Here is a 26,665-nt window from a genome sequence, read left to right on the forward strand (position 1 = left end):
GTCCAAACTGATTGTGAGTTTCATATTCTGCTGTAACAGATCATTTCAAACTTAGTGGCATGAAACAGCACAGATTTGTTATTTTACAGTACTAGGGCACGGAAGTTCAAAATCAATCTCACCTGGCCATAGTCAAAGTGTCTGCAAGACTGGTTCCTTCTGGAGGCTCTAGGAGACAATCGGTGTCCTTGCCTTTTCCAGCTTCTAGAGGCCCCCTACGGTCCTTAGCCCTTGGCCCCATCCTCATCATCAAAGCCAGCAATGTGGTTTCTTTTTAACAAATCTCTCTCCATCCTTGCTCTTTCTCACCTTCTCACACTCTGACTCTCCTCCCTCCCTCCCTTTTTCCCCTATAAAGACCCCAGTGGTTATATTGGGCCTCCCAAATAATCGACAGGTCTCTCCATCTCAAGATCCTTCGACTAATCCCTCTGCAAAGTCCCTTTTGCCATGTAAGGTAATGCATATCAGGGATGAGGGCGTGGACATCTTTTTTGAGGGGGAGGGTATTATTCTGTCTATCACACTTAAGATGCCTTTGAACTTCTAAAACTGTGGGAGGCTGGCTCAGGGGAAGAGGAATTTGTGAGCCAGAGACCCCCTAGCTCCCTTGAGTCATCTGTCTGTCCCCCATGCAGGTGGATTCAGTGCATGTTCCTGACCTGCAGCGTGGGAGATGGTTCTGGGAGATGGCTCCTGAGGAGCAAGTGGTGGGCCAGGGAAGAGAGGACTGTGGCCTGCAGGCTCTCCCATTGAAGGACTGCCGGAATGCGGGGCGGCCAATGAGGACTGCAAGGGAAGACAGAGATGCCTTGGGTGGGTCCTGCGTCTTGGGTTCTGTCTGCTCCTGGCCGGCTCCACCCATTTGGGTCCGTCTTCCAAGCCGCCATGTAGGTTGGCTGGACAGCCACCAGCATGTGGGACTGTCATAAGGGCTTGATTGAGTGGCTGGACAGGGCTCAGGTCGCAGGTCTCCACACCCTTGTGAGGAGGGCAGAGAACTGTTCTCAAGGAACTCCACCTGCCCTCAGGCCCCATGGGTCCCCCAGGGGTACCCACAGAGCACCACAGCACTGTCCCTGGGGCCAGTCTCTGCATCAGCAGACCTCATCTTTAGGCCAAGGCATGCAGCCCAGTCCCTGGGCATCCGCCTCATTCCTGCAAGACTGGGTCAAGGTTCAGCATGAACTCTTCTGGGCTTAGAATATTTACCCCTCAGCCTGGACAGATGCCATGCATCCTCAGTATGCACACGTCTGTCCATTCGTCTCATAGTTTCGAGCACCTACTGCATTCCTGCAACAACACCGGATCCTAGAAATCCCACAAAGCCCTTCCCCTTTTAGTTGGGGAGTGGCTGGAATAGCCCCAGTCCTCATGGTCAGCTCTGTGAGTCAACTCAAGGTCAGTGGCTCCTGAGACTTCCACTGAGGCCCATTAGGCTGGCAGACTTCCACCCGGACCCCCGCGTCTCATGACACCGCTGCTGCTCTGGTCCTCCACTTGTTTTCCTGCTCTTGGTAACTCTTGGGAAGTGAGAAAAGCCGAAGATAAGTAGCTGGACAAGTGGCCATCAAGTAGAGGGAAGCCAGGGTTCCCTTTAGAAAGCCTTACCTGTGACGTGAGGTGAGGACAGTACAGAAAGCCCAGGCTTCTCTGTGGGATCCTGGTTTGGACCAACAAGCAGCCAGGACTCAGGAGGCCCCAAATCTATTCATTTCCTGGACCTTCTGCAACAAAGCACCACAACTGGATGGCTTAAAGCAACAGAAATTCATTTTCTTACGGTTCTGGGGGCCAGGGATCCCAAATTAAAGAATTAGCAGCACCATGCTCCCTCTGAAGGCTCGGGGAGAATCTTTCTGTACCTCTTTCAGCTTCTGGTGGCTTGAGGTGTTCCTTGGCTGGTAGCTGCATCATTTCAATCTCTGCCTCTGTCTTCACATGGCCTTTCTCCTCATGTCTCTGTGTCCCAAATCTCCCTCTTCCTTTCTCTTATGAGGACACTGATTGCATTGAGGGCCTACGCAGATAATGCAGGATTTCAAGATCCTTAAATGAATAACATCTGCAAAAACATTTTTCCAATAAGGTCCTATGCACAGATTCTGATGGTTAGGACTTTGACATTTTTGGGGGGGGTCATCATTCAACCCACAGGCTCCACAGTGTGAACATGCAAGTGTCACACACACACACACGTGTAGTCTTCACACGGGGTGCAGCTGCATGTATACTCACAGGTAGTGCCGCCCACGCGAAGTATTATATATATGCAATAGATCTCATACATGTTTATTTATGTACTTGCCCTTTAAAAATTTTTCACTAAATTAAACTTCAATTATAGGTCATTAAGAGCTCTTATTTGTAGAAATCTGAAAACTAAATGGCTCCATTAATCAAAAGGAACAGTTTCTTCAATGAAAGCTCATCAGGTCTGGAAAGGTAGAAATATAAGCACACAGGTGTTTCTACAGGAATTTAAATACATGCCCCAAACCTTTGAAAAACTTCAGAGCTGCGGAGAGCTGCTTCAGCAATTATAATATTCAAAAAGGCAAAGAATGGGGTGAGGTGGAATTTTGAAACATTTGTTCTCCTGGAACTACAAGAATTGGTGGTGACAGAATCCTGACCAGATTCTACTTGCACGCCTCTGATGACAGGGAGCTCACTACCTACAAAGGCAGCCTCCTCCCTCATGAGAAAGTTCTTTTTGGCTTAGGGCCAAAGTCTGCTTTCCTGAACCATCTACCTGTTGCTCCCCACTCTGCCACGGGGCCGCCCAGAACCAGGTGCTCTCTCGGCCACCTGACAGCCCTTTCACATTCGAAGTTGGCCATGACTTCCTACCTTGGTCTTCTCTTCTCCAGGCTAATTTTTTTAATTAGCTTAAATTAATGGCGGTTCCTGGGGAGCTCTAGACCCAGTAAAAGTGACCTGAATTATTCAAAGATTTGAATGTTTCAAATGCCTGTTTATCCTAATTAGCATTTAACGACAGCGGTGCTCTCTGTCTCTAACAAGCCACATTTTAACATGTTCTATATTTTAATAGATTTTACTTGAATGAACTGTTTAATCAAGTGAAGACACATTTCATGAATGAATAGAAGTAAATCTATAATTATACGCTTTAGTCAGGTAAGAGGAGTGACATTTCAGCACAATCCCGAGCTATATATAGCCAGAGCATTTGAATGACAAAGTAGGTTACCTCGCTTCCATAGGAGAGCTGAGAATTCGCTTTGCTCTCAAGTTCATTTCTAACCTAATTAGAATTTTCAAAGAATTGTAAAGTGCATGTGGTGCAGACCTGGTTCTCCCCCATCTTTTCCTAGATCTCTGCCTTTCTGGATGATTCCTCAGCTGGTGTAGTGTTGGGACCGATGTCTAGGGAACAGAAGCCAAGTGTCCTGGGGTCCCTGACACTGCCCGCGGCCTCCACTGTGCATGTCACTTGCTCGGTCAGAGCCTTCCCACCTGGGACACATGTGGAACCTGGCAACTTGTGGCTATAATAATACTCTGCCTCTCTCTTCTCCCTTTCTTCTTTTCTCTCTCTCATGCCCTTCTCCCTCCTTTCCTCTCCATTCTCTCTTCTGACATGGTCAGGTTCTGCTCATAGTGCTGAGGGCCAGGAGCAGAAGGATCTAGGGATTAAAGATAAGACATAACTATTGGATGGAGCAGCAGAGGGCAGGGGAGGAGTCCTAGCTGTAAAGGAGGATGGTGCCCTGGACCTGGAGAAGGTGGGGATAGGTGACCTGGGAGGCTTTCTGGCAGGCTGGCAACCCAGCTGTGAGCCTGCAGTTCTGTTGCTTTTACCCCTAAAATTTGTGGTTCCCAATTTTAGCTGTGCCTGGAGAGCTCTAAAGCTGCTAATGCCTACGTCCTATCCCAGAGACTCTAATTGGTTTAGGATGTAGCCGGGGCATCAGTATTTTTTAAAAACTCCCCAGGTGATTCTAATATGCGGTCCAGAAGGCTTCAGGTGACTGCGACCCCAGCCAACATCTTCATTATGACCTCATGAAAGACTCTGAGCCAGAACCACCCAGCTAAGCTGCTCCCACATTCCTGACCATAGAAACTATGTAAGACAACAAGTATTTCTTGTTTTAAGCCACTAAATTTTGCGACAATTTGTTACACAGCCATAGATAACTAATTCAGATTAGTTGTACAAATGTATCCTCAGGTGGGTCACTTCTTGCTACCTCCACACCATCTTCTCATCCGGCCTCCAGAATCTCTCGCCTGGATGATTCTGTAGCCTCCTCGCTGGCCTTCCTCTTTCCCTCATGCTTCTGGCCCCTCAGTGGACTCACGGCAGCATGAGTCATCGTTTTAAAACACAGTTCTAATCGTGCCGCTCCCTCCCTGAAACCTTGTAATGGCTTCCCGCTGTGCTTAGGCTCAAGACCAGGCTCTCTCAAGTGAATTATGAGGTCCTTGTGGTCTGCGCCGGTCTCCTCTTCTTTCTCATTTCATGCCAATGACCTTCTCCTGCTTCTTTTAGGACAATGGGTCTTAAACTCGAGGGTGCATCAGAATCACCTGGAGGGCAGATTAAAACACAAACTGCTGGAATCCACCCCAGAGTGTCTGATTGTGTAGATCTGGAATAGGGCCCGAGAATTTGCATTTCTTACCAGTTCCCAGTGATGCTGGTATTATTGGTCCAGGGGCCACGCTTTGAGAACCACTGCTTGAGGGACATGCTTTCTGGCACAACTTCATTTCCACAGTTCATGCTAGTTATTGGTGGGGAAAGTCAACAGCTCTCACCTCCAAGCCCATCCCAGATTATTTATTCCTGGGGCTCTGGCCCACCTGTTCTTCTCTGTGGTACCAAGTGAATTAGGCTTTTTGCAGATTTGCTCTGGTGGCCAGGGCCCTTATTCACTGCTCCAGAGTTCTTCCTTAGGCAACCTCAGCCCTGTAAGCTGACCCCAAGGCCCTCCCAATACCCCTTTTACCAACACAGGGGCCCCTGTTCATGGTCCTCCTAGCTCCCCTGGCAGCCTTGGCCCTCCCTTCTGGGGCAGCCTTCTTCTCTGTCCCCTCCCTGCCCACTAGTGCCCATCTCTCCTCCTCCCTCCCAAGATGACCAGGGCCTTTCAGCAAATTGACCCTTGGTGGCTCCCTCCCTGTGCCCAATACGTAGATTAGGCCCCCAGTAGGATCCTGGCTATACTTGAGTGTGTGTGTGTGTGTGTGTGTGTATTTTCTTGAGAATTAAGGGTTACTCCTTTTCCAGAACATATGTCTGCTTTTATAATGGAGGTAAATAAAAAAATAGGACTCCCTTTGCAGAAATGCAGTTTACAGCAAACTGCCAGAAGACATTGGCTCTGTTAAACAAGAGAGACTTGCAGTTCCAGAAGGAAAAAATGGTATTTTTCAAATTTACCTAGTAAATCTTTGACCAGTGCACTGAATGGTCCTTCTATCCACATGCGAGGGTGTGGATTTTTTTCCCTCGTGTGGATGATCAATTACATTATTTCTTTTCCATGCTTTGGTTATTTTAAAATACTGTACATTATCAGTTTCTTCCATTTGCTTTTCCTTACAAAGTCCATTAGAATAAATACTCGAGCTGAGCACAGACTTCTTTGTGCTGAAATTATGAGCAGTGAGTGGCCGATGGCACCGACCATCTGTTCTGACCCGTTCTGGCTCATTGGGCCTCGGGAACTATCCACATCTGGCAGGATCCAAAAGAGCCAGCCTAGGAGTGTGCGGAGAGCCCCAGACTGGGAGACACAACTCAGTTTCCTCACTTGTGAAATTAGGGGCAGGATGAGATGACCTCTAGGGTATTTTGGTCTCGTTTTGAGTTCTGGCCACCTATAAAATATTTAATCTGCCTTAATTGTACTTAGCTTTCAAGCACACATTACACGAAGATAGATACCACAAACCACTGAATGGTCCTTGATGCCTTGCCTTGTGCATGGAAATGACCCCTTCAGCTTTTAGGCAATGTAAAGAACTTTAGAGTTTACAAAGCCATTCCACGTCCTCAGTGTTTTTTCTGGGCCCTGAAACAACCCTGTGAGTTACTTGCTGTATTGCCCCCATTTTAGAGGTAAAAAGACTGAGATTCAAGAGCTCTAGTTTTCCTAAAGCTGGGTGGCATGCAAGTAGAGAGCCGGGGCCTGACTGTGTGGGCCCAGCAGCCTGTGCACTGAGCGGCATTGCCTTCCAGCAGGGGCAAGTTTTCACGTTTTCTGCGTTTAAGAATTGTTGTTAGACGGGGTAAGGGGGTCGAATATATGGTAGCTGAAGGGAACTGGACTGTGGGTAGTAAACACACAATAGAATATACAGATGTCAAATTATAATGTACACCTGAAAATTATATAATCGTATTAACCAAGGTTACCCCAATAAACTTAATTAAAAAAAAATATATTGTTGCCACACAACACCCTCCTCACACACAAAACAGATAACAGGCCCCCACTGCGTCCAGAAAGGATTGGAGGCAGTGGAAATTTAATGTAATGTCAAAGTCAACTTTTTTTTCACACAACTAGGTCCCAATCAACTAGTTCTCAATCAAAATAGAAGTAAAAACTGAGGATGGACAAGCTTCACTCTGACTGTGGTTGTTTCATTCTTTTTACAAAACATTTATCAGAAAGTAGTTCAAGCATTCAGAAAAGCACAGAATGAATAACAAACACCCATGGACTCACTACTCAGAATTAGTAAATGTTCACCTTTTTACCCTATTGGCATCATATTTCTTTTAAGGAAATAAAATTCAGCAGTTCCCATTGAAGCCCCTTCTCTCCCTTCCGTGGTGATGGCTTCCCAGTGACCATCCTTTGACATTCAGGTCTAAATTATTTTTAAAATTTTGACATATACATTGGTAGGGTCTACTAATTGTTGAAGCAAGAAGTGCTTTTTCTTATCTTGGTAAAATATATATAACACAAAATTTTCCGTTTTAACCATTTTTATTTAGGTGTAGACAATTCAGTGGCATTAAGTTCATTCATATTGTTTTGCAACCATCACCACCAGAACTTTTTCATCATCCCATAAAGAACCTTAGTACCAATTAAACAATAATTCTGCATTCTCCCTAGTAGCCACTGCTCTAATTTCTGTCTAATTTCTTTAGGTACATTATATAAGTAGAAATATAAAATATATTTCCTTTTATATCTGGCTTATTTCACTTAGTATAATGTCTCCAAGTTTCATTCATGTTATAGCATATATTAAAATTTCATTCCTTTTTAAAGATGAATAATATTTCGTTGTATATATAAACCACAAGCTGTTTATCTATTCATCTATCATTGGACATTTGGGTTGTCCATCTTTTGGCTACTGTGAATACTACTTTGAACATGGGTGTGCAGATATCTGCTTTCAACTTTTTAGGTATATACCCAGAAATGGAATTGCTGGATCATACAGTAATTCTCTAAGAGTGCATAAAGGTTTCGATTTCTCCACATCCTCATCAACACCTGTGACTGTTTTCTGTTTTTCATTAATAGCCATCCTAATAGGTGTGAACAAGAAGGGCCTTTAAAGGTCACCTCTTAAAAAGGAAAAAACTGAAGCCCTGAGAGGGTCAGGGTCACACAGAGAAGCCAAGGTCACAAGTCAGCGACAGAGCAGGACATAGAATCTGGGTCCTACAATCTTCACCTGGTTCTTTCTACTAAAACACACAATTTAGTTTCTGTTGCTTTATGTCAGAGAGTGCACATCCATGGACCAGAGAGAGACTTCATATTTATTCAGTTTGGTCCTTACTTTTTTAAAAAATTCAAAATAGTATCATCATTTTAAATGTGGGGGATCTTATATTTTAAAAATCTAGATTTCTGATTTCTCCCCCCAAAATAAGAAGTTCTGGACCAATATTCTGGTATAGCATTTTTAGATGAGGCGTGTGGTCACCAGTTTGTCACAGTCCCCACCATTTCCTTATACCATCCATGCAGGCTGTTTCACTACTGGCGGGTCTTGGTGAATGTTGGAGTTTTCAGCCCTCTGCTTTCCAAGCATATAGATGTTAGGTATTTTGTGTGTCAGCAGACACGTTATTATGTTTAACATCACCAGCTGGTTCCATACCCCCTTACTCTATCCTCTATTCTGCATTATCCGAATGTCCTGGCTATTTCTTCACCCTGTAAGTAAAGTAATATTGCAAATAAATATTTCAAAATATAAATACTGTCAAGATACATTTGAATAGCCTGACTTGGAGTTAGCGTGATGCCATGGAGAATCACCAGCATGAAACTCCAGAGACTTGGGTGCTCATCTTGATTCTTCCAGGAAATTTCTGAGCAATTTTAGTAAGCCTCTTCTTCCCTGTCTATCCTCTTTGAGCCTGTGTATCAGTTGCAGGATGAAGTTAGGGGGTCTCCAAGGCCCCACAGGGTGATCTAGTTTATAATGAAGGTTGAAACCACTCCTGTCTCATGTTGGTAGATAATCGCCTCAGTCACTTGAGCCGCTTCCCCAGGATACTTCTCTGAACCAGCCTTTCCTGTGGCTACCAGCAAACCCAACCTCTGTTTTCTCTTTACTGGCAGGTTAGAAACGACCTGACTGGGGTTCTGTATGGTGAGGACATCGAGATTTCAGACACCGAGAGCTTCTCCAATGATCCTTGCACCAGTGTCAAGAAGCTTAAGGTAGGTGCAGCTGGCCATGGCCTGAAGGACAGACTGACGCCATGCCCCTGGGCTTCCCCACATCCCTTGACTATGAAGAAGCCCCCAGTTTGGGCTGTCTCCTTTTATCCTTGGCTTCTCAGACTTGGAGAAAAGATCCCAGGAACTGGCTTCCTTGGCTTTCCCCTTGCTTGTTGTCCAGCACTGGCCAATTTTGGAGTGCCAGGTGCACAGCTATGGAGAGCTTACTTGGTGATTTTATATCTGTCAACCTAGCCTGAAAGGCAAGCAGGGCACAAGTGAGCATCATCTCTGTTGCGAAGATGCTCAGAGAGAGGAACTGTTTTGCCCAAAACCACAGCAAAGAAGTACTATTGTTGGGACTGAAAGTCCAGGCTCCTGACCCCCTCCAGTGACACTCACTTCAGGAACAGAAAGGGCCAACTAGAAGTTTGCCTAGTTGTAAGTAGTTCCTAACTGTCATTTCTCCATTCATTCCACAAACTCTCTCAAACACCTTGTTTGTGACAGACCCTCTCCTGGTTTCATAGGCACCATCAGGCCTGCTCTTGCCTTCAAGTTGCTCACAGCTGGTGAAGATGACAGATACCTCTCAGGGGTATCAGGAACAGAGGGGCCTGGGAACAAGGGAGGAAGTGACTCACCCCACCCGGAGAGAGGATTCAGACAAGGCTCCAGAGAAGAGGCAGCATTTGAGCCTGCCTATGGAGGATGAGAGAATGGGGGCCTGTAGGAGCCCAGCAGGGAAGAAGGGGCAAAGATCAGAGGGCAGAACAGCCAAGCTCATGGTGCGCTTGGGGTCGGAAGGAATTCCAGAAGGCTGGCGTATCAGGGATGAGACCAGGGGAAAGATGCTATGGCTAGAAACAGTTTGGAGCCAGTTTCCATGAGACCTGAATGCTGAGCTAAGAAGTTGGTCTTTTATCCTGAAAGTGGGAGCTGCTGGGGGTTTGTAAGCAGGTACGGACATAGTTAAAGTTGTCACCTTCTTCCTTTGCTCTCTTCCATTCCCTCATGTCCGCACCGAAAGTTGTTGGCATGGAGACTCCAGATGCCAACTGCTGATATGTCCTTTCTGTTTTGGGTGGGTCCCAGGTTATACTAGTCAGAGAAGGTGGCAGTTTAGACTCTCATCTTCCAAAGCCCTCAGATGACATGTGGGGAGACAGAGGCCCCGAGAGAAAGCAAGGGAAGGAGAACACCAGTTGTTTGTCACCAGGCTGGGAGCAGATATTACACCTGCATTAACATTTTAGCCTCGGGAGCCTTTGCAGATGAGAAAACAGTAGCTAGAGAGGGCCTGCTGACAGCCCAGGTAGCTGGGGCCAGATCTGCCCGAGCTCTTCCCCACCGTGCTGGGTAGGTCTGAGGGTTAAGCCAGGTTGTGTGGAGACTGGAGAACCCAGAGGGGTGGAGTGCCAGCTCTGCAGGGAGCACCTGGGGTGGAGCTGGGGGTGGAGGGAGGGGCCTGGTCTGAACTGACATTATCCTGCCACATGCAGTGTCTCCCCAGGGTGGGCACTTGAAATAGCTTCCTGCACCTCAGAGGCCCTGCAGAGTTCTGCAGGCTTTAAAGTTTAAAGAGCCTTTGTGTGTGGAGCAGAAGCACTAGTTGAAAGTCTGCAAGAAATTGGGGATGGAACTGGATGCTCTGTTCATCAACCAGCTGACTCCAACAGAAGCAGGAGTGATATTAAGATGAAAATCACAGCCAGTCTTTCCAATGCATTGACAAGTGGCCAGGCCCCTGTGCAGAGCCATTGACCTTTGCTCGCTCATTTAGTCTTCTCCAGAGCCCTTAGATAGAGGAAATGTCGTATCCTTGTTTTACAAATGGGGAACTCGTGGCTCAAAGAGGTTAAGGAACTCACCCCAAGTCAACCAGCTGGAAAGGAAGGGGTTGGAATTCAGACTTGGATCTGGGTGACACCAGGGCCCAGATTTCTCCTCAGTCCCACGCAGCTGTACTGAGAAACAATTCCAATGTCACATAAGCCTGGGATAGCAAAGCCAAGAGCAACATGCTCAGTCTGTTGGCAGAGGATTCCCTCTGCATGGAGGGCTCTTCCCCAGAACCTGCCTGGTTTCTTCTCAGTGCCTCCTTCTCATCTTTGCTGAATGGTTCCCCTTTCTGAGACTTTTCCTTTCCCTGAATGTTTCATTTAAAATTTAAATCCCTGCTCCTCCCACTTCTACTACCTTTTTCTGTTCATTTCTTTTTCCATTTCACCTTTGGACATCTGTATTAATTTCCTGGGGCTTCTATAACAAAGGACCACAAACTGGATGGCTTAAAACAACAGAAATTTATTCTCTCACATTCTGGAGGCTAGAAGTCTAAGGTCAAGGCGTTGGCAAGGCATGTTCTCTAAAAGGCTCCGGGGCTCTCACATGCCTTTCTCTTAACTTCTGGTGTTACCCCCAATCTTTGGTGCTCCTTGGCTTACAATCTCTGCTTCAGATGGTATCTTCCCCCTTTCTCTTCACATGGTCTTCACATGGACACTAGTCTTGTTGGATTAAGAGCCTACCTTACTCTAGTGCGACTTCATTTTAGTTAATAATGTAATTATGACCCTGTTTTCAAATGAGATCACATTCCAAGGGATTAAGGATTAGGATTCCAACATATTTGGGGAGAACATAATTCAACCCATAACAACATCTGACCTGTTATTCATTTTACCTAGTTTTGTCATTTGTCTCTTCCCACTAGGATATAAGTTCTAGGAAGCAGTGGTTTCTATCTGTCATGGTCACTGTTTTATTCTCCATCACCTGGAACCAAACCTAATTTGCTCAATAAATTTGTAAGTAACATACCAAGTCTGGACAGAGAAAGCTACCAGAGGACACAAGGGTAAAATATTCAAGAGCAAAGAAAAGAAACTTCTGGAAAGCTCATAGAAAAAGCAAATCTCAAGTTTACAGTGGGATAAGATAAAGAGAAGGTACAGAAGACAAGGAAGGAAACTAAACAGCAAATAGTAGAATTAAAATTTTCATTGGAGGTAGTAGAAAGCAGAGTTAATGCCAAGAAAAATAAAAATCAGTTATACAGAAGACAAACTTGAGATGCTTTTCCTGAATTCAGAGGAAATGGTCAAAGAGACCAATATAATGAGAGGAAAGATAACAGTTATAGATGCTGGAAAAGGGAGATCCTAAGGAAAAATCAGGACCAAAATCAAAATGAAACAAAACCAAAATAAAAAACAAATGTAGGTACCCCAGTATCAGCACCCCAGTAGGCACCCCAGTACCTAGCACCCAGATCTTGGTTTCTAATACCATTTTCTGTGAAAAGGCATTAGGGTTCCTTGGAGATATGACTGATTCTAGGACTGGGCCAGGAAATAGTCAAGACAATCCTGGAATATCTTGTAGTGCCAGAAAGTAAGGGAGTGTTCAAAACACTACTACCTCACACTGAGGGGGTGGGTCAGAGGAGCAAACTGAAAGAGCTCCCAGTGGCCAGGCTGGGACATTTGAGCAATAACATAAAAGTGGTATTGGATTATAACCCAAAGTATAAAGTAAATATCCATGAGTCCATATTGATATGCATGATTGACAGGAGAGAATAGACAAATCTCTTATGCCAAAGAATTCCAAATTTATGTAGCTATTTCACACTCAAAGAGATGGAGCAGAACTACCCACTTGTTAAGTGACTTCCTTCCAAAGAATACAGTTTGCGGGGTGGAGGGGGGGTGTTAATTCTACAATAGAAAACTTAACAAACACTACTTCAGCCAGGTAATCAAGGTTAAGTCCTGTTGATAGGATATACCCTTGAAATGATGTGATAAGAAGGGCACTTTACCTCTGTGGTCTTCTTCCCCAAAACCCATAACCCCAATCTAACCATGAGAAAAACATCAGGCAAATTCTAGTTGCAGGCTGTTCTACAAAATACCCAACCAATATGCCTTGAAACTGTCTAGGTGTTCAAAAATTAGAAATGTCTAAGCCAAAAAGAGCCTGTGGAGACATGACAACTGAATCTAATGTGGTATCCTGGATGAGATTCAGGAATAGAAAAAGGACATTAGAGAAAAAACTAAGGCCATCTGAAAAAGTGTGAGCTTTAGCTAATAATAATGAGTTAATACTGACTCATTAATTATAACAAATGTACCATACTATCATAAGATTGTTAATACTGTCTTTGTGATTTTTCTGTAAATCTAAAATTATTCTCAAATGAGAAGTTTATTTATTTTTTTAAATAATAGACAGACTTAAGTGAGCTCAAAAGAGAATTGCTGGATCGGACTGTACAAAATTGCCAGTCTTCAACCACGGTGGAACTACAAAATCAACAATTTCATGAAGAAATATGTAGACTATATATCCAGGCTAGCTTGCCATTCCACATTCTAGTGGTACTAAGGAAAAGAGAGTCATACTTTGACACATTGTGGCGAAAGTTTTGAAATCCAAACAGAAAGAAATCTACAAGTATTCAGGCCAGAAAAAAACAAATTTTCCACAAATGTGCAAAAACCAGGCCACCTTGACTCCTCTGCAGCATTTAATCCCAGAGTCAATGGAGCTGTAGGGAGATAGTCTCCATGTCTGAGGCTCACATGATGTACTAGCCAGGTGCCAAACTTTACAGCTGAGGTCATGACAGAAACAGCTAAGCAGAGACCACCTGAACCTGTGGAAAGAGAGCTAAGTTGAAACAATTGTTATAAAAATGTATACAGATGCAAAAATTCATTTTGAAAGCAAACATACATATACATATAATGCAAAAATAGATACTGTAACGACAGTAATTGAGATGTAAAAACCGAAATTCCATTAACAGAGCCAAAGAAGTGGATGACTAAAAAACAAAACAGGCACTAAACTCCTGGTCTTTCATAGGAGGGACTCCAAAGAGAGCCTTTTGCTTGAGTTTCATTATTAGAGAAATATAAGCTAAAGAAGGCTTAGAATAGCTTAGAGGCAAATATACTATAATGCAAACAGAAGCTTAAACACAGATGATAAAAGCAAAGAAAATCTAGTCTCTGTATCAAGAAAACAAAGTAAAAATGAAAACCAGAAAAAGAAGAATATAATTGCAGACCAAATGTAATCATCCTGATCATAAATTCAAATAGGTCAAACTCCCTATTAAAAGGCAAGGACTTTCAGATTGTGCTTTGAAGAACTAACTATAGCTATTTACAACAGGGTGACACAGAAAGGTCAAAGACCAAGCAAACTAAAATGAAGCAAGAATCCCAGTGTTCGTATTAGAGCAAAGAGAATTCAAGGTTCAGGTGTTAGGGAGAGTCGTTTTCTATAGATAAGAGTACAATTCACCAAAAGAGTAACACACTCATAGACCATGATTGCTCTAAACTACATCTCACCGAGATATATAAAGAAAAGCCTCTTAGAAAATACAAAGGGGAATTGACAGGAACACAAAAGTATTGGGCGCCATAACCTCTCTCAAATTTGGACCGATCACCTAAGTGAAAATAAATGAAAACATAAAGGATCTGAATAATGAAATTCATCAGGATGATTCAGCCATGCTGTATCAAAGTTCTTCTAAAGAAAGTCAGGAAATAAAACCATCTCTATGTGATGAACACCCTTGGCCTTTAAGCTCATTAGGGCCTGTTCTGAACAGGGGCCTTTAACATTAACCATTGCCACACTGGACTAGGAGGTCACTCCGTGCAGGGGCCAGCCCCGGGTGTTTCCTCAGTGCTACGCTGAAGCATTGGTGCCCTGTGGAGGAGAGCACCAGGCTTCAGACATCTCCCTCTGGTCATTTCAGTTGTTTTATCCGCCTTTCCCGGAGCAGCCCCCAACCCACCATTCAAGATTCAGATTACAGGGAAAATCTCCCTATTTTATACATCAGCTGATTAGCAACTTTAATTTCTTCTGCGACATTAATTCCCCCTTGCCATAGCATAGTCACAGGTTCCGGGAATGAGGACATGGACATCTTTGGGAGGCCATTATTAAGCCTATCACTGGAAAACCACAGAGATAGGCCTCGAGGTGGACCGTTCACAGCTTTGCTCTCTGGGAGAGTCCTCATGAGAATTCCGTCCCCATCCTAGAGGCTGGGAGCTCAGCCTGTCTGCCTGAAACTGCAGTTCATAGGAGCACCCTGAGGAGACACAAAGCTAGAATATTGTGCATCTTCCCAGCAGGCCAGTTTTCCTCAGAGACATGGGAAGAAAAAGCATTATTTTTATCTTAAGATAAACATAGATATGTTATTGGAATGCTAAATATACATGAATTTTTTTAAATAAAATAATAAACTTTAAAGAAATGCCATGCTTCACCACTGAGCTGCCATGGGCTATTCTCTCTTTACTCCCTTCCTTAAGAATGTCTGTCTCCTGCTTCGCTGCCTTTAGGGACATTTCCAGCGAAGAAAAAAAAAAAAGTGTAAGAAAGACTAATTTTAGCTAAAAGAGAGTACTCATTCTAGGTGTGGAATCAGTCTGTTAGAGCCAGGAGGGACTCTGAAATTCAAACAGCTTACCCCAGGTCTCACAGCCAGAGAAACCCCCTTCACCTATGTCCACTGCCCCATGTCAGGCCACCTCCCAGCCCACATTATGGCCAGCTTCTAATAGCTCCGCCACCCAGGGGCTCATAGCACCTCATTTCTTTCTACAACATTGCGCAGGGTTTCATTTGACTTTCCAGCATCCCAGTAGATGGAGTGGGTCTGTGGGGCTGGGCCCCTGAGAAACCAGAGAGCTATTGAACGTGGGCCAAGACAGAAGCAGAAGTGGCAGGAGATGCCAGATAACCCAGAGGTCAATGTCAGAATCAATCTTGACCTTCTAGCAGGTCCCCACCACACTCTTGCCACAGGAAAGACAGCACAGGGTGACCTCCTGCTTTCCTGATCTTTTAAATGCATGCCAGCTATTTGGATGTGTCAGAATTACATCTGCCACTCAGATCCTCTCACTTCAAAGTTGCGGGACTTTTCTTCATGAGTTGTTGCTACACACTGGATGCTGAGCTCCAGCAGTTCAGGCCTGGTGGGGTTGACTTTCTCAGCCTCAGAGGCACTATATAGGCAGAATGGTCAAGCAGTCAGGCTCTGGGGCCAGCCCGACCCGGGCAAGGCCAGTGCCACCACTTCCTACCTGTGCGACCTGGTGTCTCAGGTTGAACTCCCTCGAAGCAGCACCTGAGATTCTTGTGAAAGCGATTTACTGAGAGCGTGCTCAGGAGCAGGGAGAGAGGCAGGATGAGGTTAGAGGGGAGGTGGGCCGGAATGCTGTCTTGGTGGAGACCCGGGGGTGTACATACTCCGCTTCGAGAAGCACCTCAAGCTCTTAATAGTGCTCTCCAGGCGCCCACTAAGGATCCCAATTCAGTCACGTATCCCTTTGTCCTCTCCCCGACCCGGGGATCCCAGGCTCCAGCTGCACTGGATGCTGGCTTGTCTCTTCTCTCCTAGACTTTGCAGCCTCTTGCCCCCTCTTACTCACCGTCTAAAATCGGAATGGGTGTGAATAGCTCCCTGCATCAGGTAAAACTTGCCTTCGGATTGAATCTTTCTCTAAGGCCCACTGATGATTGGGGTCCACCAAGGTGAGAAGACTGGTTCTAGGGGCTGTGCAGTCTTAGGGAAAGCTTTTTGCCTCTCTGGGAAAAGGTTGAGTAGATCAATGATCCCTTGAGCGTCATCCAATCCTAATGGTCTGGGAGCACAGACAACGTGATCCATGCAACTTGGTTGTCAAGGCAACAGAGACACTAAAAGGTCCACAAATGGCAGAGCTCGTTATTTATCTGTCAGCAGGTGGTCAGGCAGTCAGCCATGAAGATGTGAGTTCCTTTATCTTTTCAAGAAATGGACGTGGTGAACCCAATCAGTGTCTAGGCTTTGGTTAGCAGGATATTCTTGCAGTGATGATACCAGCTTACTGAATAACCAGAGTGGGCCAGGCTTTGTGCTTGGTGCTTTACACAGCATTCATTCACTTCGTCATGCACTCAATACCTATTTATTATATGTGTGCTATGCCCTGTGCTAGAAGCGAGGCACCCAGGGATGAATCAAGTTACCCTCGGTCCAGTGGGGAAGACAGACAAGTAAGTGGACTTGTGCCATGATATATGGAAGATGGGATAGAGATGGTCTCTCAGAGTATAGGGTTGCCTAAGATAAGGCATGAATGGTGTGTAGCAACTATCCAGGCAGAATAAGTGGGGTGAGAGGGAAGGACATTCTGGATGGATGAGCTTTCAGAGGGAAAGAGGGGATAGAGTTAGAAAATGAATGAATGAATGAATGAATCAGAAAATGAATGAGTGAATGAACAAATAGCAGACCTGTTTTAGAGAACTATAGGTAGTTCATTCTTGCTGCCATGGAGGAGTAGTGAATAGTGAGAACTAGTGAGAAATGTGATTAGAGAAGTGCACACGAGTCAGTAAAGAACCTTCAATGCTCTGCTGAGAGCTCAGGGTTTGACCTGTAAAGGTCAGTGAGCCATGGAAGGATTTTACATGATCACATGTGAATCTTGGAATTGTCCCTTCATCTACTCTGTGGAGATTAGAGTGGATGGGGCAGGACTAAAGGTAGAGATCCAGCCAGGAGGCTACTGTGGTTCACTGAGTAGGGACTGGTGGTGGCTAAACGCAGGTCATTGGGGCTGGGGGATGATTTGGGAGCTATGAGCAGACAGAACCAACAGGCCCTGGTTATGGCTTGGAGGAGGAAAAGGAGTGAATCTAAGATGACTGCCAAGTTTCCCACCTGGGGGAGTGGGAGATTGGTGACACCATTCTCAGTGATGGACACTCAGAGGAGAAAGGGTCTTGTTGGGAAAGATGGTGGGTTCAGCTTGGGACATGCTGAGCTTGAGGTTCTGGGAGAATCCAAGAGGAGGTGTCCAGTGGGCAGCTGGAGAAAAGTCTAGGCTGGGGAGAGAGATTATACAGTCAATAGCACAGAGAGGAGTTGTGGCTGGGGAAATGAATGAGGTTGCCCAGGGAGAGTGATGAAGGCAGAACTGTGGAACACCGGCATTTAGGGATGGACAGAAAGATGAGGAGCTGATTCTAAGCAGCAGTGACCAGGAGGTAGGAATGAACCAGGGATGAGCATCATGGAAGCCAATAGGTGGGTTTCATTATCATGAATCCTACAGCCGCCTCCAAGTTAGGTAGCATTATTCCTCTTTCAGAGATGAGGAAATTGAGTCACCAGTAGTGTAGTAAGATCCAGGGTCATGCAGCTGGTCTGTGGTGGAGCCGGGATTTGAACCAAGGTCTCTCTGACTGCAGAATCCAATAATCTGTTTCTACTATATCATGTTTAGCAATACAGGGCTTGGCACAAAGTAGATGTTCCATAAATGTCGGATGGATGATGGATGGATGGATGGATGCATGGATGCATGGATGCATGGATGCATGGATGCATGGATGCATGCATGGATGCTGTTAGTAGCAAGAAATGATAAAAAGATTTCAACAAACAAGCAGAAGGACCCTGGAGTGTGCCTAGGAGCATGTCCACAGAACGGAAGCAACTTAGAACTTTTATAGCATTGCGGACATGGTGATGACAAAGGCTTGCCTTCCTTCAACCGCTCTGTTAATGATCTTTTAAAGTCCTTTCAGAGCATTTTTTTTTCCTCTTTCCATTCTTGCTTGCAAACGAAGGATGATTTTAGAATCCAAGCCTTTTTTATTTTGCTAAAGTACATGATGAGTAAAATGGCCTCCCAGTCAGCACTTTCCAATTTTGAAAGATGCTAAAAACTGATCTTTAAAAGCATGTTTCTCTTCTTTATGCATCAAAGGGCCTCGAGGCCTGTTGGAGAGGATAGAATGAACGATGGGAAGGTAGCACCACCTGCAAGGCTGAGCCTCACTGCAGAAGGCAGGAAGTGACGGAGGTGGAGGACAGGCATGCAGGCAGAGCCCAGCTGGTCTCCTGGTGGCTGCCCAGCACTTCCTCCTTTAGCCTGTTCTCTGTGGGGTAGGGTCCAGCCTAGATTCCCACCCCCTTGAAAGCAACCAAGGGCCCCTTACCTGAACCAGGAGGGATCCTCAGACAGACACTGAATAAATGTTTGTTGAATGAATAAATGAGTTACTGGAGCTGTTGTACAACATATACCTATTAACCACATTGAGAAGATAATAAAGTAATAAGTAACCATTTATAGAGCTTTCAAATGTAGATTTTCCTTTGAAATAAAGATGGGCCAGGGGATGGTTATAAAATACTAATACTAGCTACACTGTTGGGCATTTACTATGTGCCAGGAACTGTGTTAAGCATTTTAAGGGGTTTATCTCATTTAGTGCCCCCAGCAACCCTGTAAGGTCAGTACCATCATTATCCTCAGTTTGTAGGTGAGGAAATTGAGGATGTGATGGGAAAAAGAGCCACCTGAGAGCCCCCCTTGAAGTTTGTTGGTAGAGTTGAGAGTTGAACAAAGGTCAGAACTCAGAGACTATTAAATTTAATCGAGAAGCTTTGTGGGTTCCGGGAAGGTAGAAAAGCCTAGAAAAAGGGGGAAGGCTGGATCTCGTTTCCGTAGACACTGTCCTAGGGACCCAGGAAGCTCCCTTCTCTCCTCTGGCCTCAGTTTCCCTACATGTAGAGTAAGGAAGAAGATCAGACACTGTCTCTGCACCATGCAGGGTTTACCTGCCCTTGGCGGAAAGCAGCAGAGAGGCCAAGGCCCCTTAGAGCTGTAAGCTTTGGCCTCTAGCCTGTGCAGACTTGTCCTACAGCTTGCCCTCGAAACCAAGGAGGGCTGGCAGCAAGAGCTAAGAGAAAGCTGGCCCCAGAGAGGGCCAGAGAATCTGGGCTGGGCTAGGCTGGAGGCGAGGTGTTGCCCTGCCTTCTCTACTCAGGTAGAGCGCTTGGCTGGGGAGCCTAGGACGCACAAATGTTTTCTGCCCATGGCCTTGAGCCCTCTGGGGCGTGATCATCCGCTCACCTTCACATACATGTCCTTCTGTCCACAGGGCAATGACGTGAGGATCATCCTTGGCCAGTTTGACCAGAATATGGCAGCGAAAGTGTTCTGTTGTGTAAGTAAAACTTTCATCATGTCATTTGTGTCTTTGGGGAAGTTGCCAAAGCTTTTTCTCAGACTCATTCTCATTGGCTGGTGTATGAGTGAACTCCTAGGACTGGAGTCCAGGTAGTTGGAAGCAGAAGTGTTAGTCTCACTGCCCTTTCTTCTTTTCAGGGAGCTAGAACCCCAGAGCTCAGAACAGTGCAGTTGCTGGAGTAACAAGGGACCTCGACTTACCTAACCCACCATCTAACCCGTTGTCTAAGTCCTGTCTGCTAATTCTAATTCCCCTCGACTCAGCCATGCTTGACGGATGCCTGCTATGTGCACTGCACAGCGGGACATACCAGACATTGAGACAGGACCGAGGTGCCTCAGACCCTTCCCTGCCCCGTAAGCAGGACTTGGAGTATTAGGTTTAGAACAAGTTGTCAACTATTCAGTATCTACCCCTCGATCCTTTATAATTGTCTGGTGTGTGATAGGTTACGAGTGCTTTTTTATACCTTCTCTTGTTTAATCTTTTCATTAACCATGAAGCAAGTATCATTATCCCATTTTACAAATGAGGAAATAGAGTCCCAGAAAGGTGAAGGGGCTTTTCCAAAAGCCCTTAGCCAGAGCCAAGGTTCATGACAGAGCCAAGGATCCATTCCTGTTCACCTGACCCCAATCTAATTCTTTTTTTTTCTTATATGATGTTATATGATGTGCTAACCTAAGTATATATAAGAGTACTAACAGGTACTGAGACTTTTCATTTTGATGCCCCGCTCTCCCTTTTTCACCCCAGATCAAGAGAAAAGTCAACAGAATAAGAACCCAGTTACGTGAGTCATCATCTACCCAATGAGCATTTCTCTTAGATGGGTTATTTTGGGTGTAGTCTCTAGTGATGGGCCACAGGCTTGTTCTCTTTGAACTTTTATCCGTAACTTGTTTGAAATTATAGAGCAGGCTTGTGGAAATTTTAGAAGTTGTGATATATGTTAGATGACAGAGCCGGGGTGCAAAGAACCTTAACAGGCTGGAAAGTTTGATTAAATCCAGGCAGATTAAATCTAATAGTCCTAACAGAAGGTTATATTAGAATAAATCAAGTGGTAGAGGCATGAGGAGTACTGCGTGTTGAGAGCAAATGAGACATTGGGGTCTTGGTTGACTTCAAGGTTAGAGTGAGTCACCAGTGTGAGCATAGCTGCCAGGGCAGGTAGCCCTTCTGCTCTTTGCTGGAGACACCCTGCCTGGGGTGTCCTGCTCAGCTCCTGGTACCCTGTTTCAGGAGAGATACAGGGACTGAAAAGAGACCAGGAGCGAAGAGAGAGCAGTGCCTGGAAGCCACGGTCGCACAGGGATATTCCATCCTGAAGGCCCAGGAGCAAAGTGAGAACAGCCTGATCATCTCTCGACTTGCCAGGGAAGAGGGAGAAGTTATGAGGCTGACATTTCAGGAGATGCTGGGTGGAGCTAAGAGTTCAGAAGTCTGTCTGCGTGAGCTTGAACCCCTGCTCTGCTGCTTAGTGACTGAGTTTGGGCTTGTCGTTGACACTTTCTGAGCCTCAGTTTTCTCTTCTGTAAAGTTGGGATAATAATAACACCTGTCTCATAGGATTGTTGTAAAGATTAAATGAGCAAAAACCCTTTGCACAGTGCCTGATGTATAGGAAGGCCTCAGTAAATGTCAGCGATCTTTTTTTATTTATTCATGGAAAGTCTCGGGTGTTTGAAGATGAAATGGATCACCACTGGGCTGACGAGTTTACTAACTGATGGACTTTACAAGGTTGTATTAAGCATCCTATGTATCAGTGAAGGGTATGAACATCTAAAGAAACATAAGAATTGAAAAAAATGGAGCAAATTGATTTAATATATTCTACCTCAAAACTCATAAGACCTTGCACATTACCATCTAAGGTCTAGAAATGGCTCATTTCTAAAAGGAAAATAATGTTGCAAATTGGAGGATGTGATCTCTTTTAGGAAAGAACCTGCCCCCGCCCCCGCCTCACACTCCATATCCCCAAGGTTTTGCAAGCAGCTGGCACATGATGGATAATAACTCTAGAAAAAATAAATTATAAAAATGATTTGTAAAGAACCCACACTAGGCACCGGCCACCTCCTTTTTTGCAAGAAATGCAGGCAAACCTTGTGTTCTGATTCAAACCATACCCAAGCTGAGGCATGGCTGTGATTTCACTTGATGCCATGCAGTGGGGTTATTGTCGAGTGGATATCCAGTCGTGGTTTCTGCTTCAGAGCAGATGGCGTGGCTGTGCTCCTCTTGACCCAAGGCTCCAAGCTTCCCGCCTTCCATGCGGCATGGAACACTATCCTACCTGCCCATCCCACTTTCTTAGAGCCTTTATTGGCTGCTATGTTCATGGAGGAATTTCTCAGCAGTCTGGGTTGGGTGTTTATTCCCCGTGTCGGAACCTCAGATGGATCTGCCCTCCAAGACTTTCAGTCTTATCTGGTTAGGAAGGAGTTCTTCTGGCAGGTCCAGAGGGTCCTGAGGAGAGTCTGCTCTGGGTCTTCACACTCGGGAGTGCGACACAGGTGGGGCCGCTCAGAGCAGAGACCCATGGAGAGAGCCTTCCTGCCTGCGTTAGGTCAGAGCACAAACGGGAAGGAAACACCCGTGCCCCTGCCATCCAAATGCCGCAGTGCAAACTTTGCAGCATGTTGCTGTTTTTTTTTTTTGAGATTGGAACTGCCACCCAGTGGGAGAGCAGGCTCCAGCAAACGCAAGGCCTATTTATAGCCCCGTGGCAAAATGTTCATTTTGGCTCCAGCACAGTGCGAGCATGGGTTGCTTTTGTCTTTGCCTCCATCCTCGGTGGTCTTGTCTGAATTCTTCCGCACTTTGACCTGCGTTCTGGTTTTAGCTCTGCCAGTTGTATGACCTCAGGCAGGTCACTTTACACGTCTGGTTCCTGGCTGCCTCACCTCTAAAATGGAAGCAATGATCCATGCCCCACGTGCCTCATGGGGTTGTTGAGAGGCTTAAATAAGGCCGCTGAAGGAAGATCATCATCCTAACTGTTATCTGCTTTCCTGATGTGATAGTTTCTTACTGCATTGTTGTGAGCTATAATATGAGAGGGAAACATCCTTCTTGCACGCAGAGGACAGGAGACAGAAGGAAACCTAATAAAAAGAGAAAACGGGATTTAAAAAAAAATTATATCATGATTCCCTGCCTATAGCAAATAAAACCCAAAGCAGTTTATGGGACTGAAGAAGGCAAGTTTAGGACCACCCATCACCATGTGGCAGGGACCACAGGTCCTGAGACCACATTCCTACCAGAGGTAGAGAAAATAAAAACCAAGGTGACCAAGTAAACTGGAAATGTGTTCATTCAGTTGCTCCACAACCATTTATCAGGTGCCCTCTGTACACCAGGCACTGTGCTGGGCACTGAGGGTCCTGGAGAGAGCAGACACCACCCTCCAGGAACTTCCCATCTGGCAAAGGAGACAGCCAAGCATACGAGCAGCAACTTAGACTTCGTGTATCCAACAACCTCAGCTACTGGAATGGAGGCCTAGAAGCTTCTCCGCCGTTGCTTTAGGCAGTGATTGATATTTTTAAGCCCAGTCTACCTCCCTTGTAGGAGAGCCTTTTAGACCTTACTCAAAACCTATTTACTTTTGCTCTACACATATGTTCAACAGTCCAGGCTTCCTGCTTTCCAAGCCCGTAGCAGTCTAAAAACAGCAAATTCAGAGTGAGGAGGTGGACTTGATGACACTGAAGAGTGACTGCCTAGATCTGGCAGCTAGAAAAGAGAGAAAACCATAAAAACTCCAAGTACAACAGTCTGGGGCCATTTGGTGGCCAGTCTCCTCTGTGCCCAAGAGCTTCACCGTGCATGGCCCGCGATAGTGGTGGATATTCAGAATGAAGCTATGAGTTACCAAAAGGAGAAGGGGACAAGAAGGAGCAGCTAAAATGTTCCTAAATGTAGTATTGGACAGGCATGGTACACATATTACTTCATTTAATTTTTATACCAATCCAGTGGGATAGGCTTTGCTTTCCGTAGGCTCTACATGAGGAGTGTGAGGCCCACAGTGTTGTGTGCTAGTTACCTAGCTAGGGTGTAGCAGAGAATCTAGTGCTGCTTGACTGTAATCTTTTTTCCAGAAGATCAGTAAACACATTTTTATTTTCATCATAATTGACTAATGTTCTAAACAAAATTTGCTGTCGCTCAAATGGACTAAGCTTCTGTTCTCTGTAAAATTCACTTACAAAGAACAGCTCTTAATGGGACAGTAGCAAGTCGAAGAGTTGTCACAGCAGATCCCTGCTAGGCTCCTGACTTCTTGCTCGGCGCTTGCTCTAAATTATCACATGGTCTCTGTCCTCAGAGAGTAACGCATGCAAATCTGCCTTTGTGTGTGGTGACTAGAAGGCCACCTCATGTCCTCTGTATCTGTCGACTTTTATTTAACATATATTCCTAATAAGCGGGGCTATCTTCTAGCCTCAACCTTTTAAAATTGAGAAGACTTCCAAAAAGTTTTGTTTTGTTTTGTTTTGCTAAGAATAGAGGGGAATTTTTTTTAAAAAATGGACTTCAAATCTACTACTTAGAAACTTCATTCTGGACCTAATTTTGATGAAATGATATTTTTCTACAAAGTAAGATTTTCTGGGTCCATCTAAGCCTCCAAAAAGCACGCTTTTCCTGATACAAAATAATCACAAAAGAATGAAAGTCAAATTGAAGTGCAGTAGAACAGTCTGGTGATATTTCGTTTAAATAGGAGTCAAGCAGTGCTATTTTGCAGCAAAGAGCTGGCAGACCTAGGTTCTAGGCTGACTTTTCTCCCTGGCTGTATAACCTTGGAAAAGGGACTTTCCATCTCTGATTTTGAGTTTCCTCATTTCTAAAATGTAGATAATAAACTCTGCCCTGACTTCCTCAAAGGATGAACATGAATGACAATCAAATAAGATGCATGTAAAGCATACAAATGTAAGGAACTTTTTTTTAGGATGTGGATTTATGCACACTATGCTTTGGGTAAAGTTTCAGAGAGACTGCTCAGTTTGCCAAGTGGCATCTTATATAAATTGCATACTTAGATTAAATTTTCTTGGCCTCTTGCAAAATTGCTCCCCCTGGGTTGTGTTTTAAGATTATGATCTCAGCGTTTAGTAAAAATCTGTGCAAAAACAGCCTTATGAAATCTGTTTGTTGTGAAGATGCTGTTGATATCACGCTGGCCAATTTGACAGTGTCCTCCATATGAACATTTTTTTTAGGGTTAAAGCCTAGAAAATATTTTTTCTCTGAAAAACTTGTCTGTTTTCTCCTTATTATAGAGCTTTGCAAATAATATTGTTGCCCTTTTCTCTTGGGCTGCCAGGAAATTCACGATGAAATATACAGCTTATTATGTATAGTGTTGGAAACTTTGGGCAACTTCTCTCTGTTCTGTTCCCTTTACCTCCAGTAAACGTATTATTTTTTTCCCCAGGCCATTATGTTTTCATTTTTATTCAGTGTTTATTATTTTATTATACGTGTTTCCCATAAACTACCTTGGATCCCTTGACAGATAATAAGGAGACCAAGCAAGTAATAGAAAAGTTAATAAATCCTCTGGTAAGAAGAGGAAGCCAGAGCCCCCCTGCACCACCACCCCTACACACCCCACCACACACACCCCTCTCTCACAGGGCTGAAAGCCTTGAGCAAATGTTTGACTCTTGGTGCCTTCATGGTCACCCCTTCTGTTGCAGGCACATGAGGAGAACATGTTTGGTAGCAAATACCAGTGGATCATCCCAGGCTGGTATGAGCCTTCCTGGTGGGAGCAGGTGCATACAGAAGCCAACTCATCCCGTTGTCTCCGGAAGAATCTGCTTGCTGCCATGGAGGGCTACATCGGTGTGGACTTTGAGCCCCTGAGCTCCAAGCAGATCAAGACCATCTCAGGAAAGGTCAGTGCCTTGGTCTGTCCATCTCAGTCCCCAGGCCTATCTCCTTTGATCATCTTGTCTGATTATTTTGGCAAATTATGCCCAGGGATCTTCTTCTGGCTTTTGTTGTGTGTCTTTGAACAAATCACTTGAGCTCTCTGAGCTTCATTTATCTATTAAATGGGGATAGCCAGCCATCCACTGCATGCCCCTCTAGAAAACTGTGGGAATCAGTTGAGGTAAAGGTGTTTTGTAAGTTCATTACACAGTGTACATGTAAGGGCTGGAGTCATGACTTTTACAGTACCAACTACAAGCATTGCCTATCATTTTTCAGTCACTGATGCTTCTGTCAACCCAGAGAAGAAGGACCTCTCAAGTAGATTTGGGGAAGCATGTGCTGTAAACCAGCCAGACTGGTTTGAACCCCAATTTTTCCACTTACCAGCTGTGTGACCTTGCGCCTGAGTTCTCCGAACCACTGTTTCCTCTTCTGTATAATAGTAGTAAAAATATCATCCTCTGGGATTAAAAGGAGGACTGATGGCAGATTGTGCAACATAGCTAACATAGTACCTCTTACCTCGGTACTGTCACAACTGGGAGGAGGAACTAAGCAGGGCACTTAAGTCCTTGGGGCCTCCACGTATTCTCACTCGGGGTTACTAACCCTGCCCTGCATATCCAGTAGGGCTGTGAGAGAACCTGGCAATATGGCACACGTAAAAGTATTTCCAAAGTGTGTACACCATTCTCCATCAGTGTAAGTGTTCTCAAGAATCAGGTGATAACAGTCCTGGTGAAGATGGTTAACATCCATCTCTCAATTTTAACTGCCAGCCAAAATTCAGTATAGCAGTACACGTAATTCTATTCTGTTTTCTCAGAGCTCAGATTATTAAATTCTCCACTCAACTCCAGCGTTCTTACAGGCCCAATTTCATTTAAAGAATAAACTTCATGTATAGTAAAATGTATATGTATTATTTTTAT

At 44.9% G+C, this 26,665-nt stretch overlaps 1 protein-coding gene across 2 annotated transcripts in view; it reads left to right on the top strand.

The window, feature by feature from the left end:
- GABBR2 (gamma-aminobutyric acid type B receptor subunit 2) overlaps window positions 1-26,665 on the top strand; it is a 331,972-nt gene that overhangs the window by 158,215 nt on the left and 147,092 nt on the right. For both annotated transcript variants that reach the window (XM_039856048.1, XM_039856049.1), the window contains exons 4-6: window positions 8,586-8,687; window positions 19,677-19,742; window positions 25,493-25,693. In XM_039856048.1, the coding sequence (XP_039711982.1) occupies window positions 8,586-8,687; window positions 19,677-19,742; window positions 25,493-25,693 (369 nt within the window). The remainder of the gene's footprint in view (window positions 1-8,585; window positions 8,688-19,676; window positions 19,743-25,492; window positions 25,694-26,665) is intronic.

The sequence above is a fragment of the Pteropus medius genome, unplaced genomic scaffold (assembly GCF_902729225.1).
Source record: "Pteropus medius unplaced genomic scaffold, Ma_sr-lr_union100, whole genome shotgun sequence".
NCBI classification, from domain to species: Eukaryota; Metazoa; Chordata; class Mammalia; order Chiroptera; family Pteropodidae; genus Pteropus; species Pteropus medius.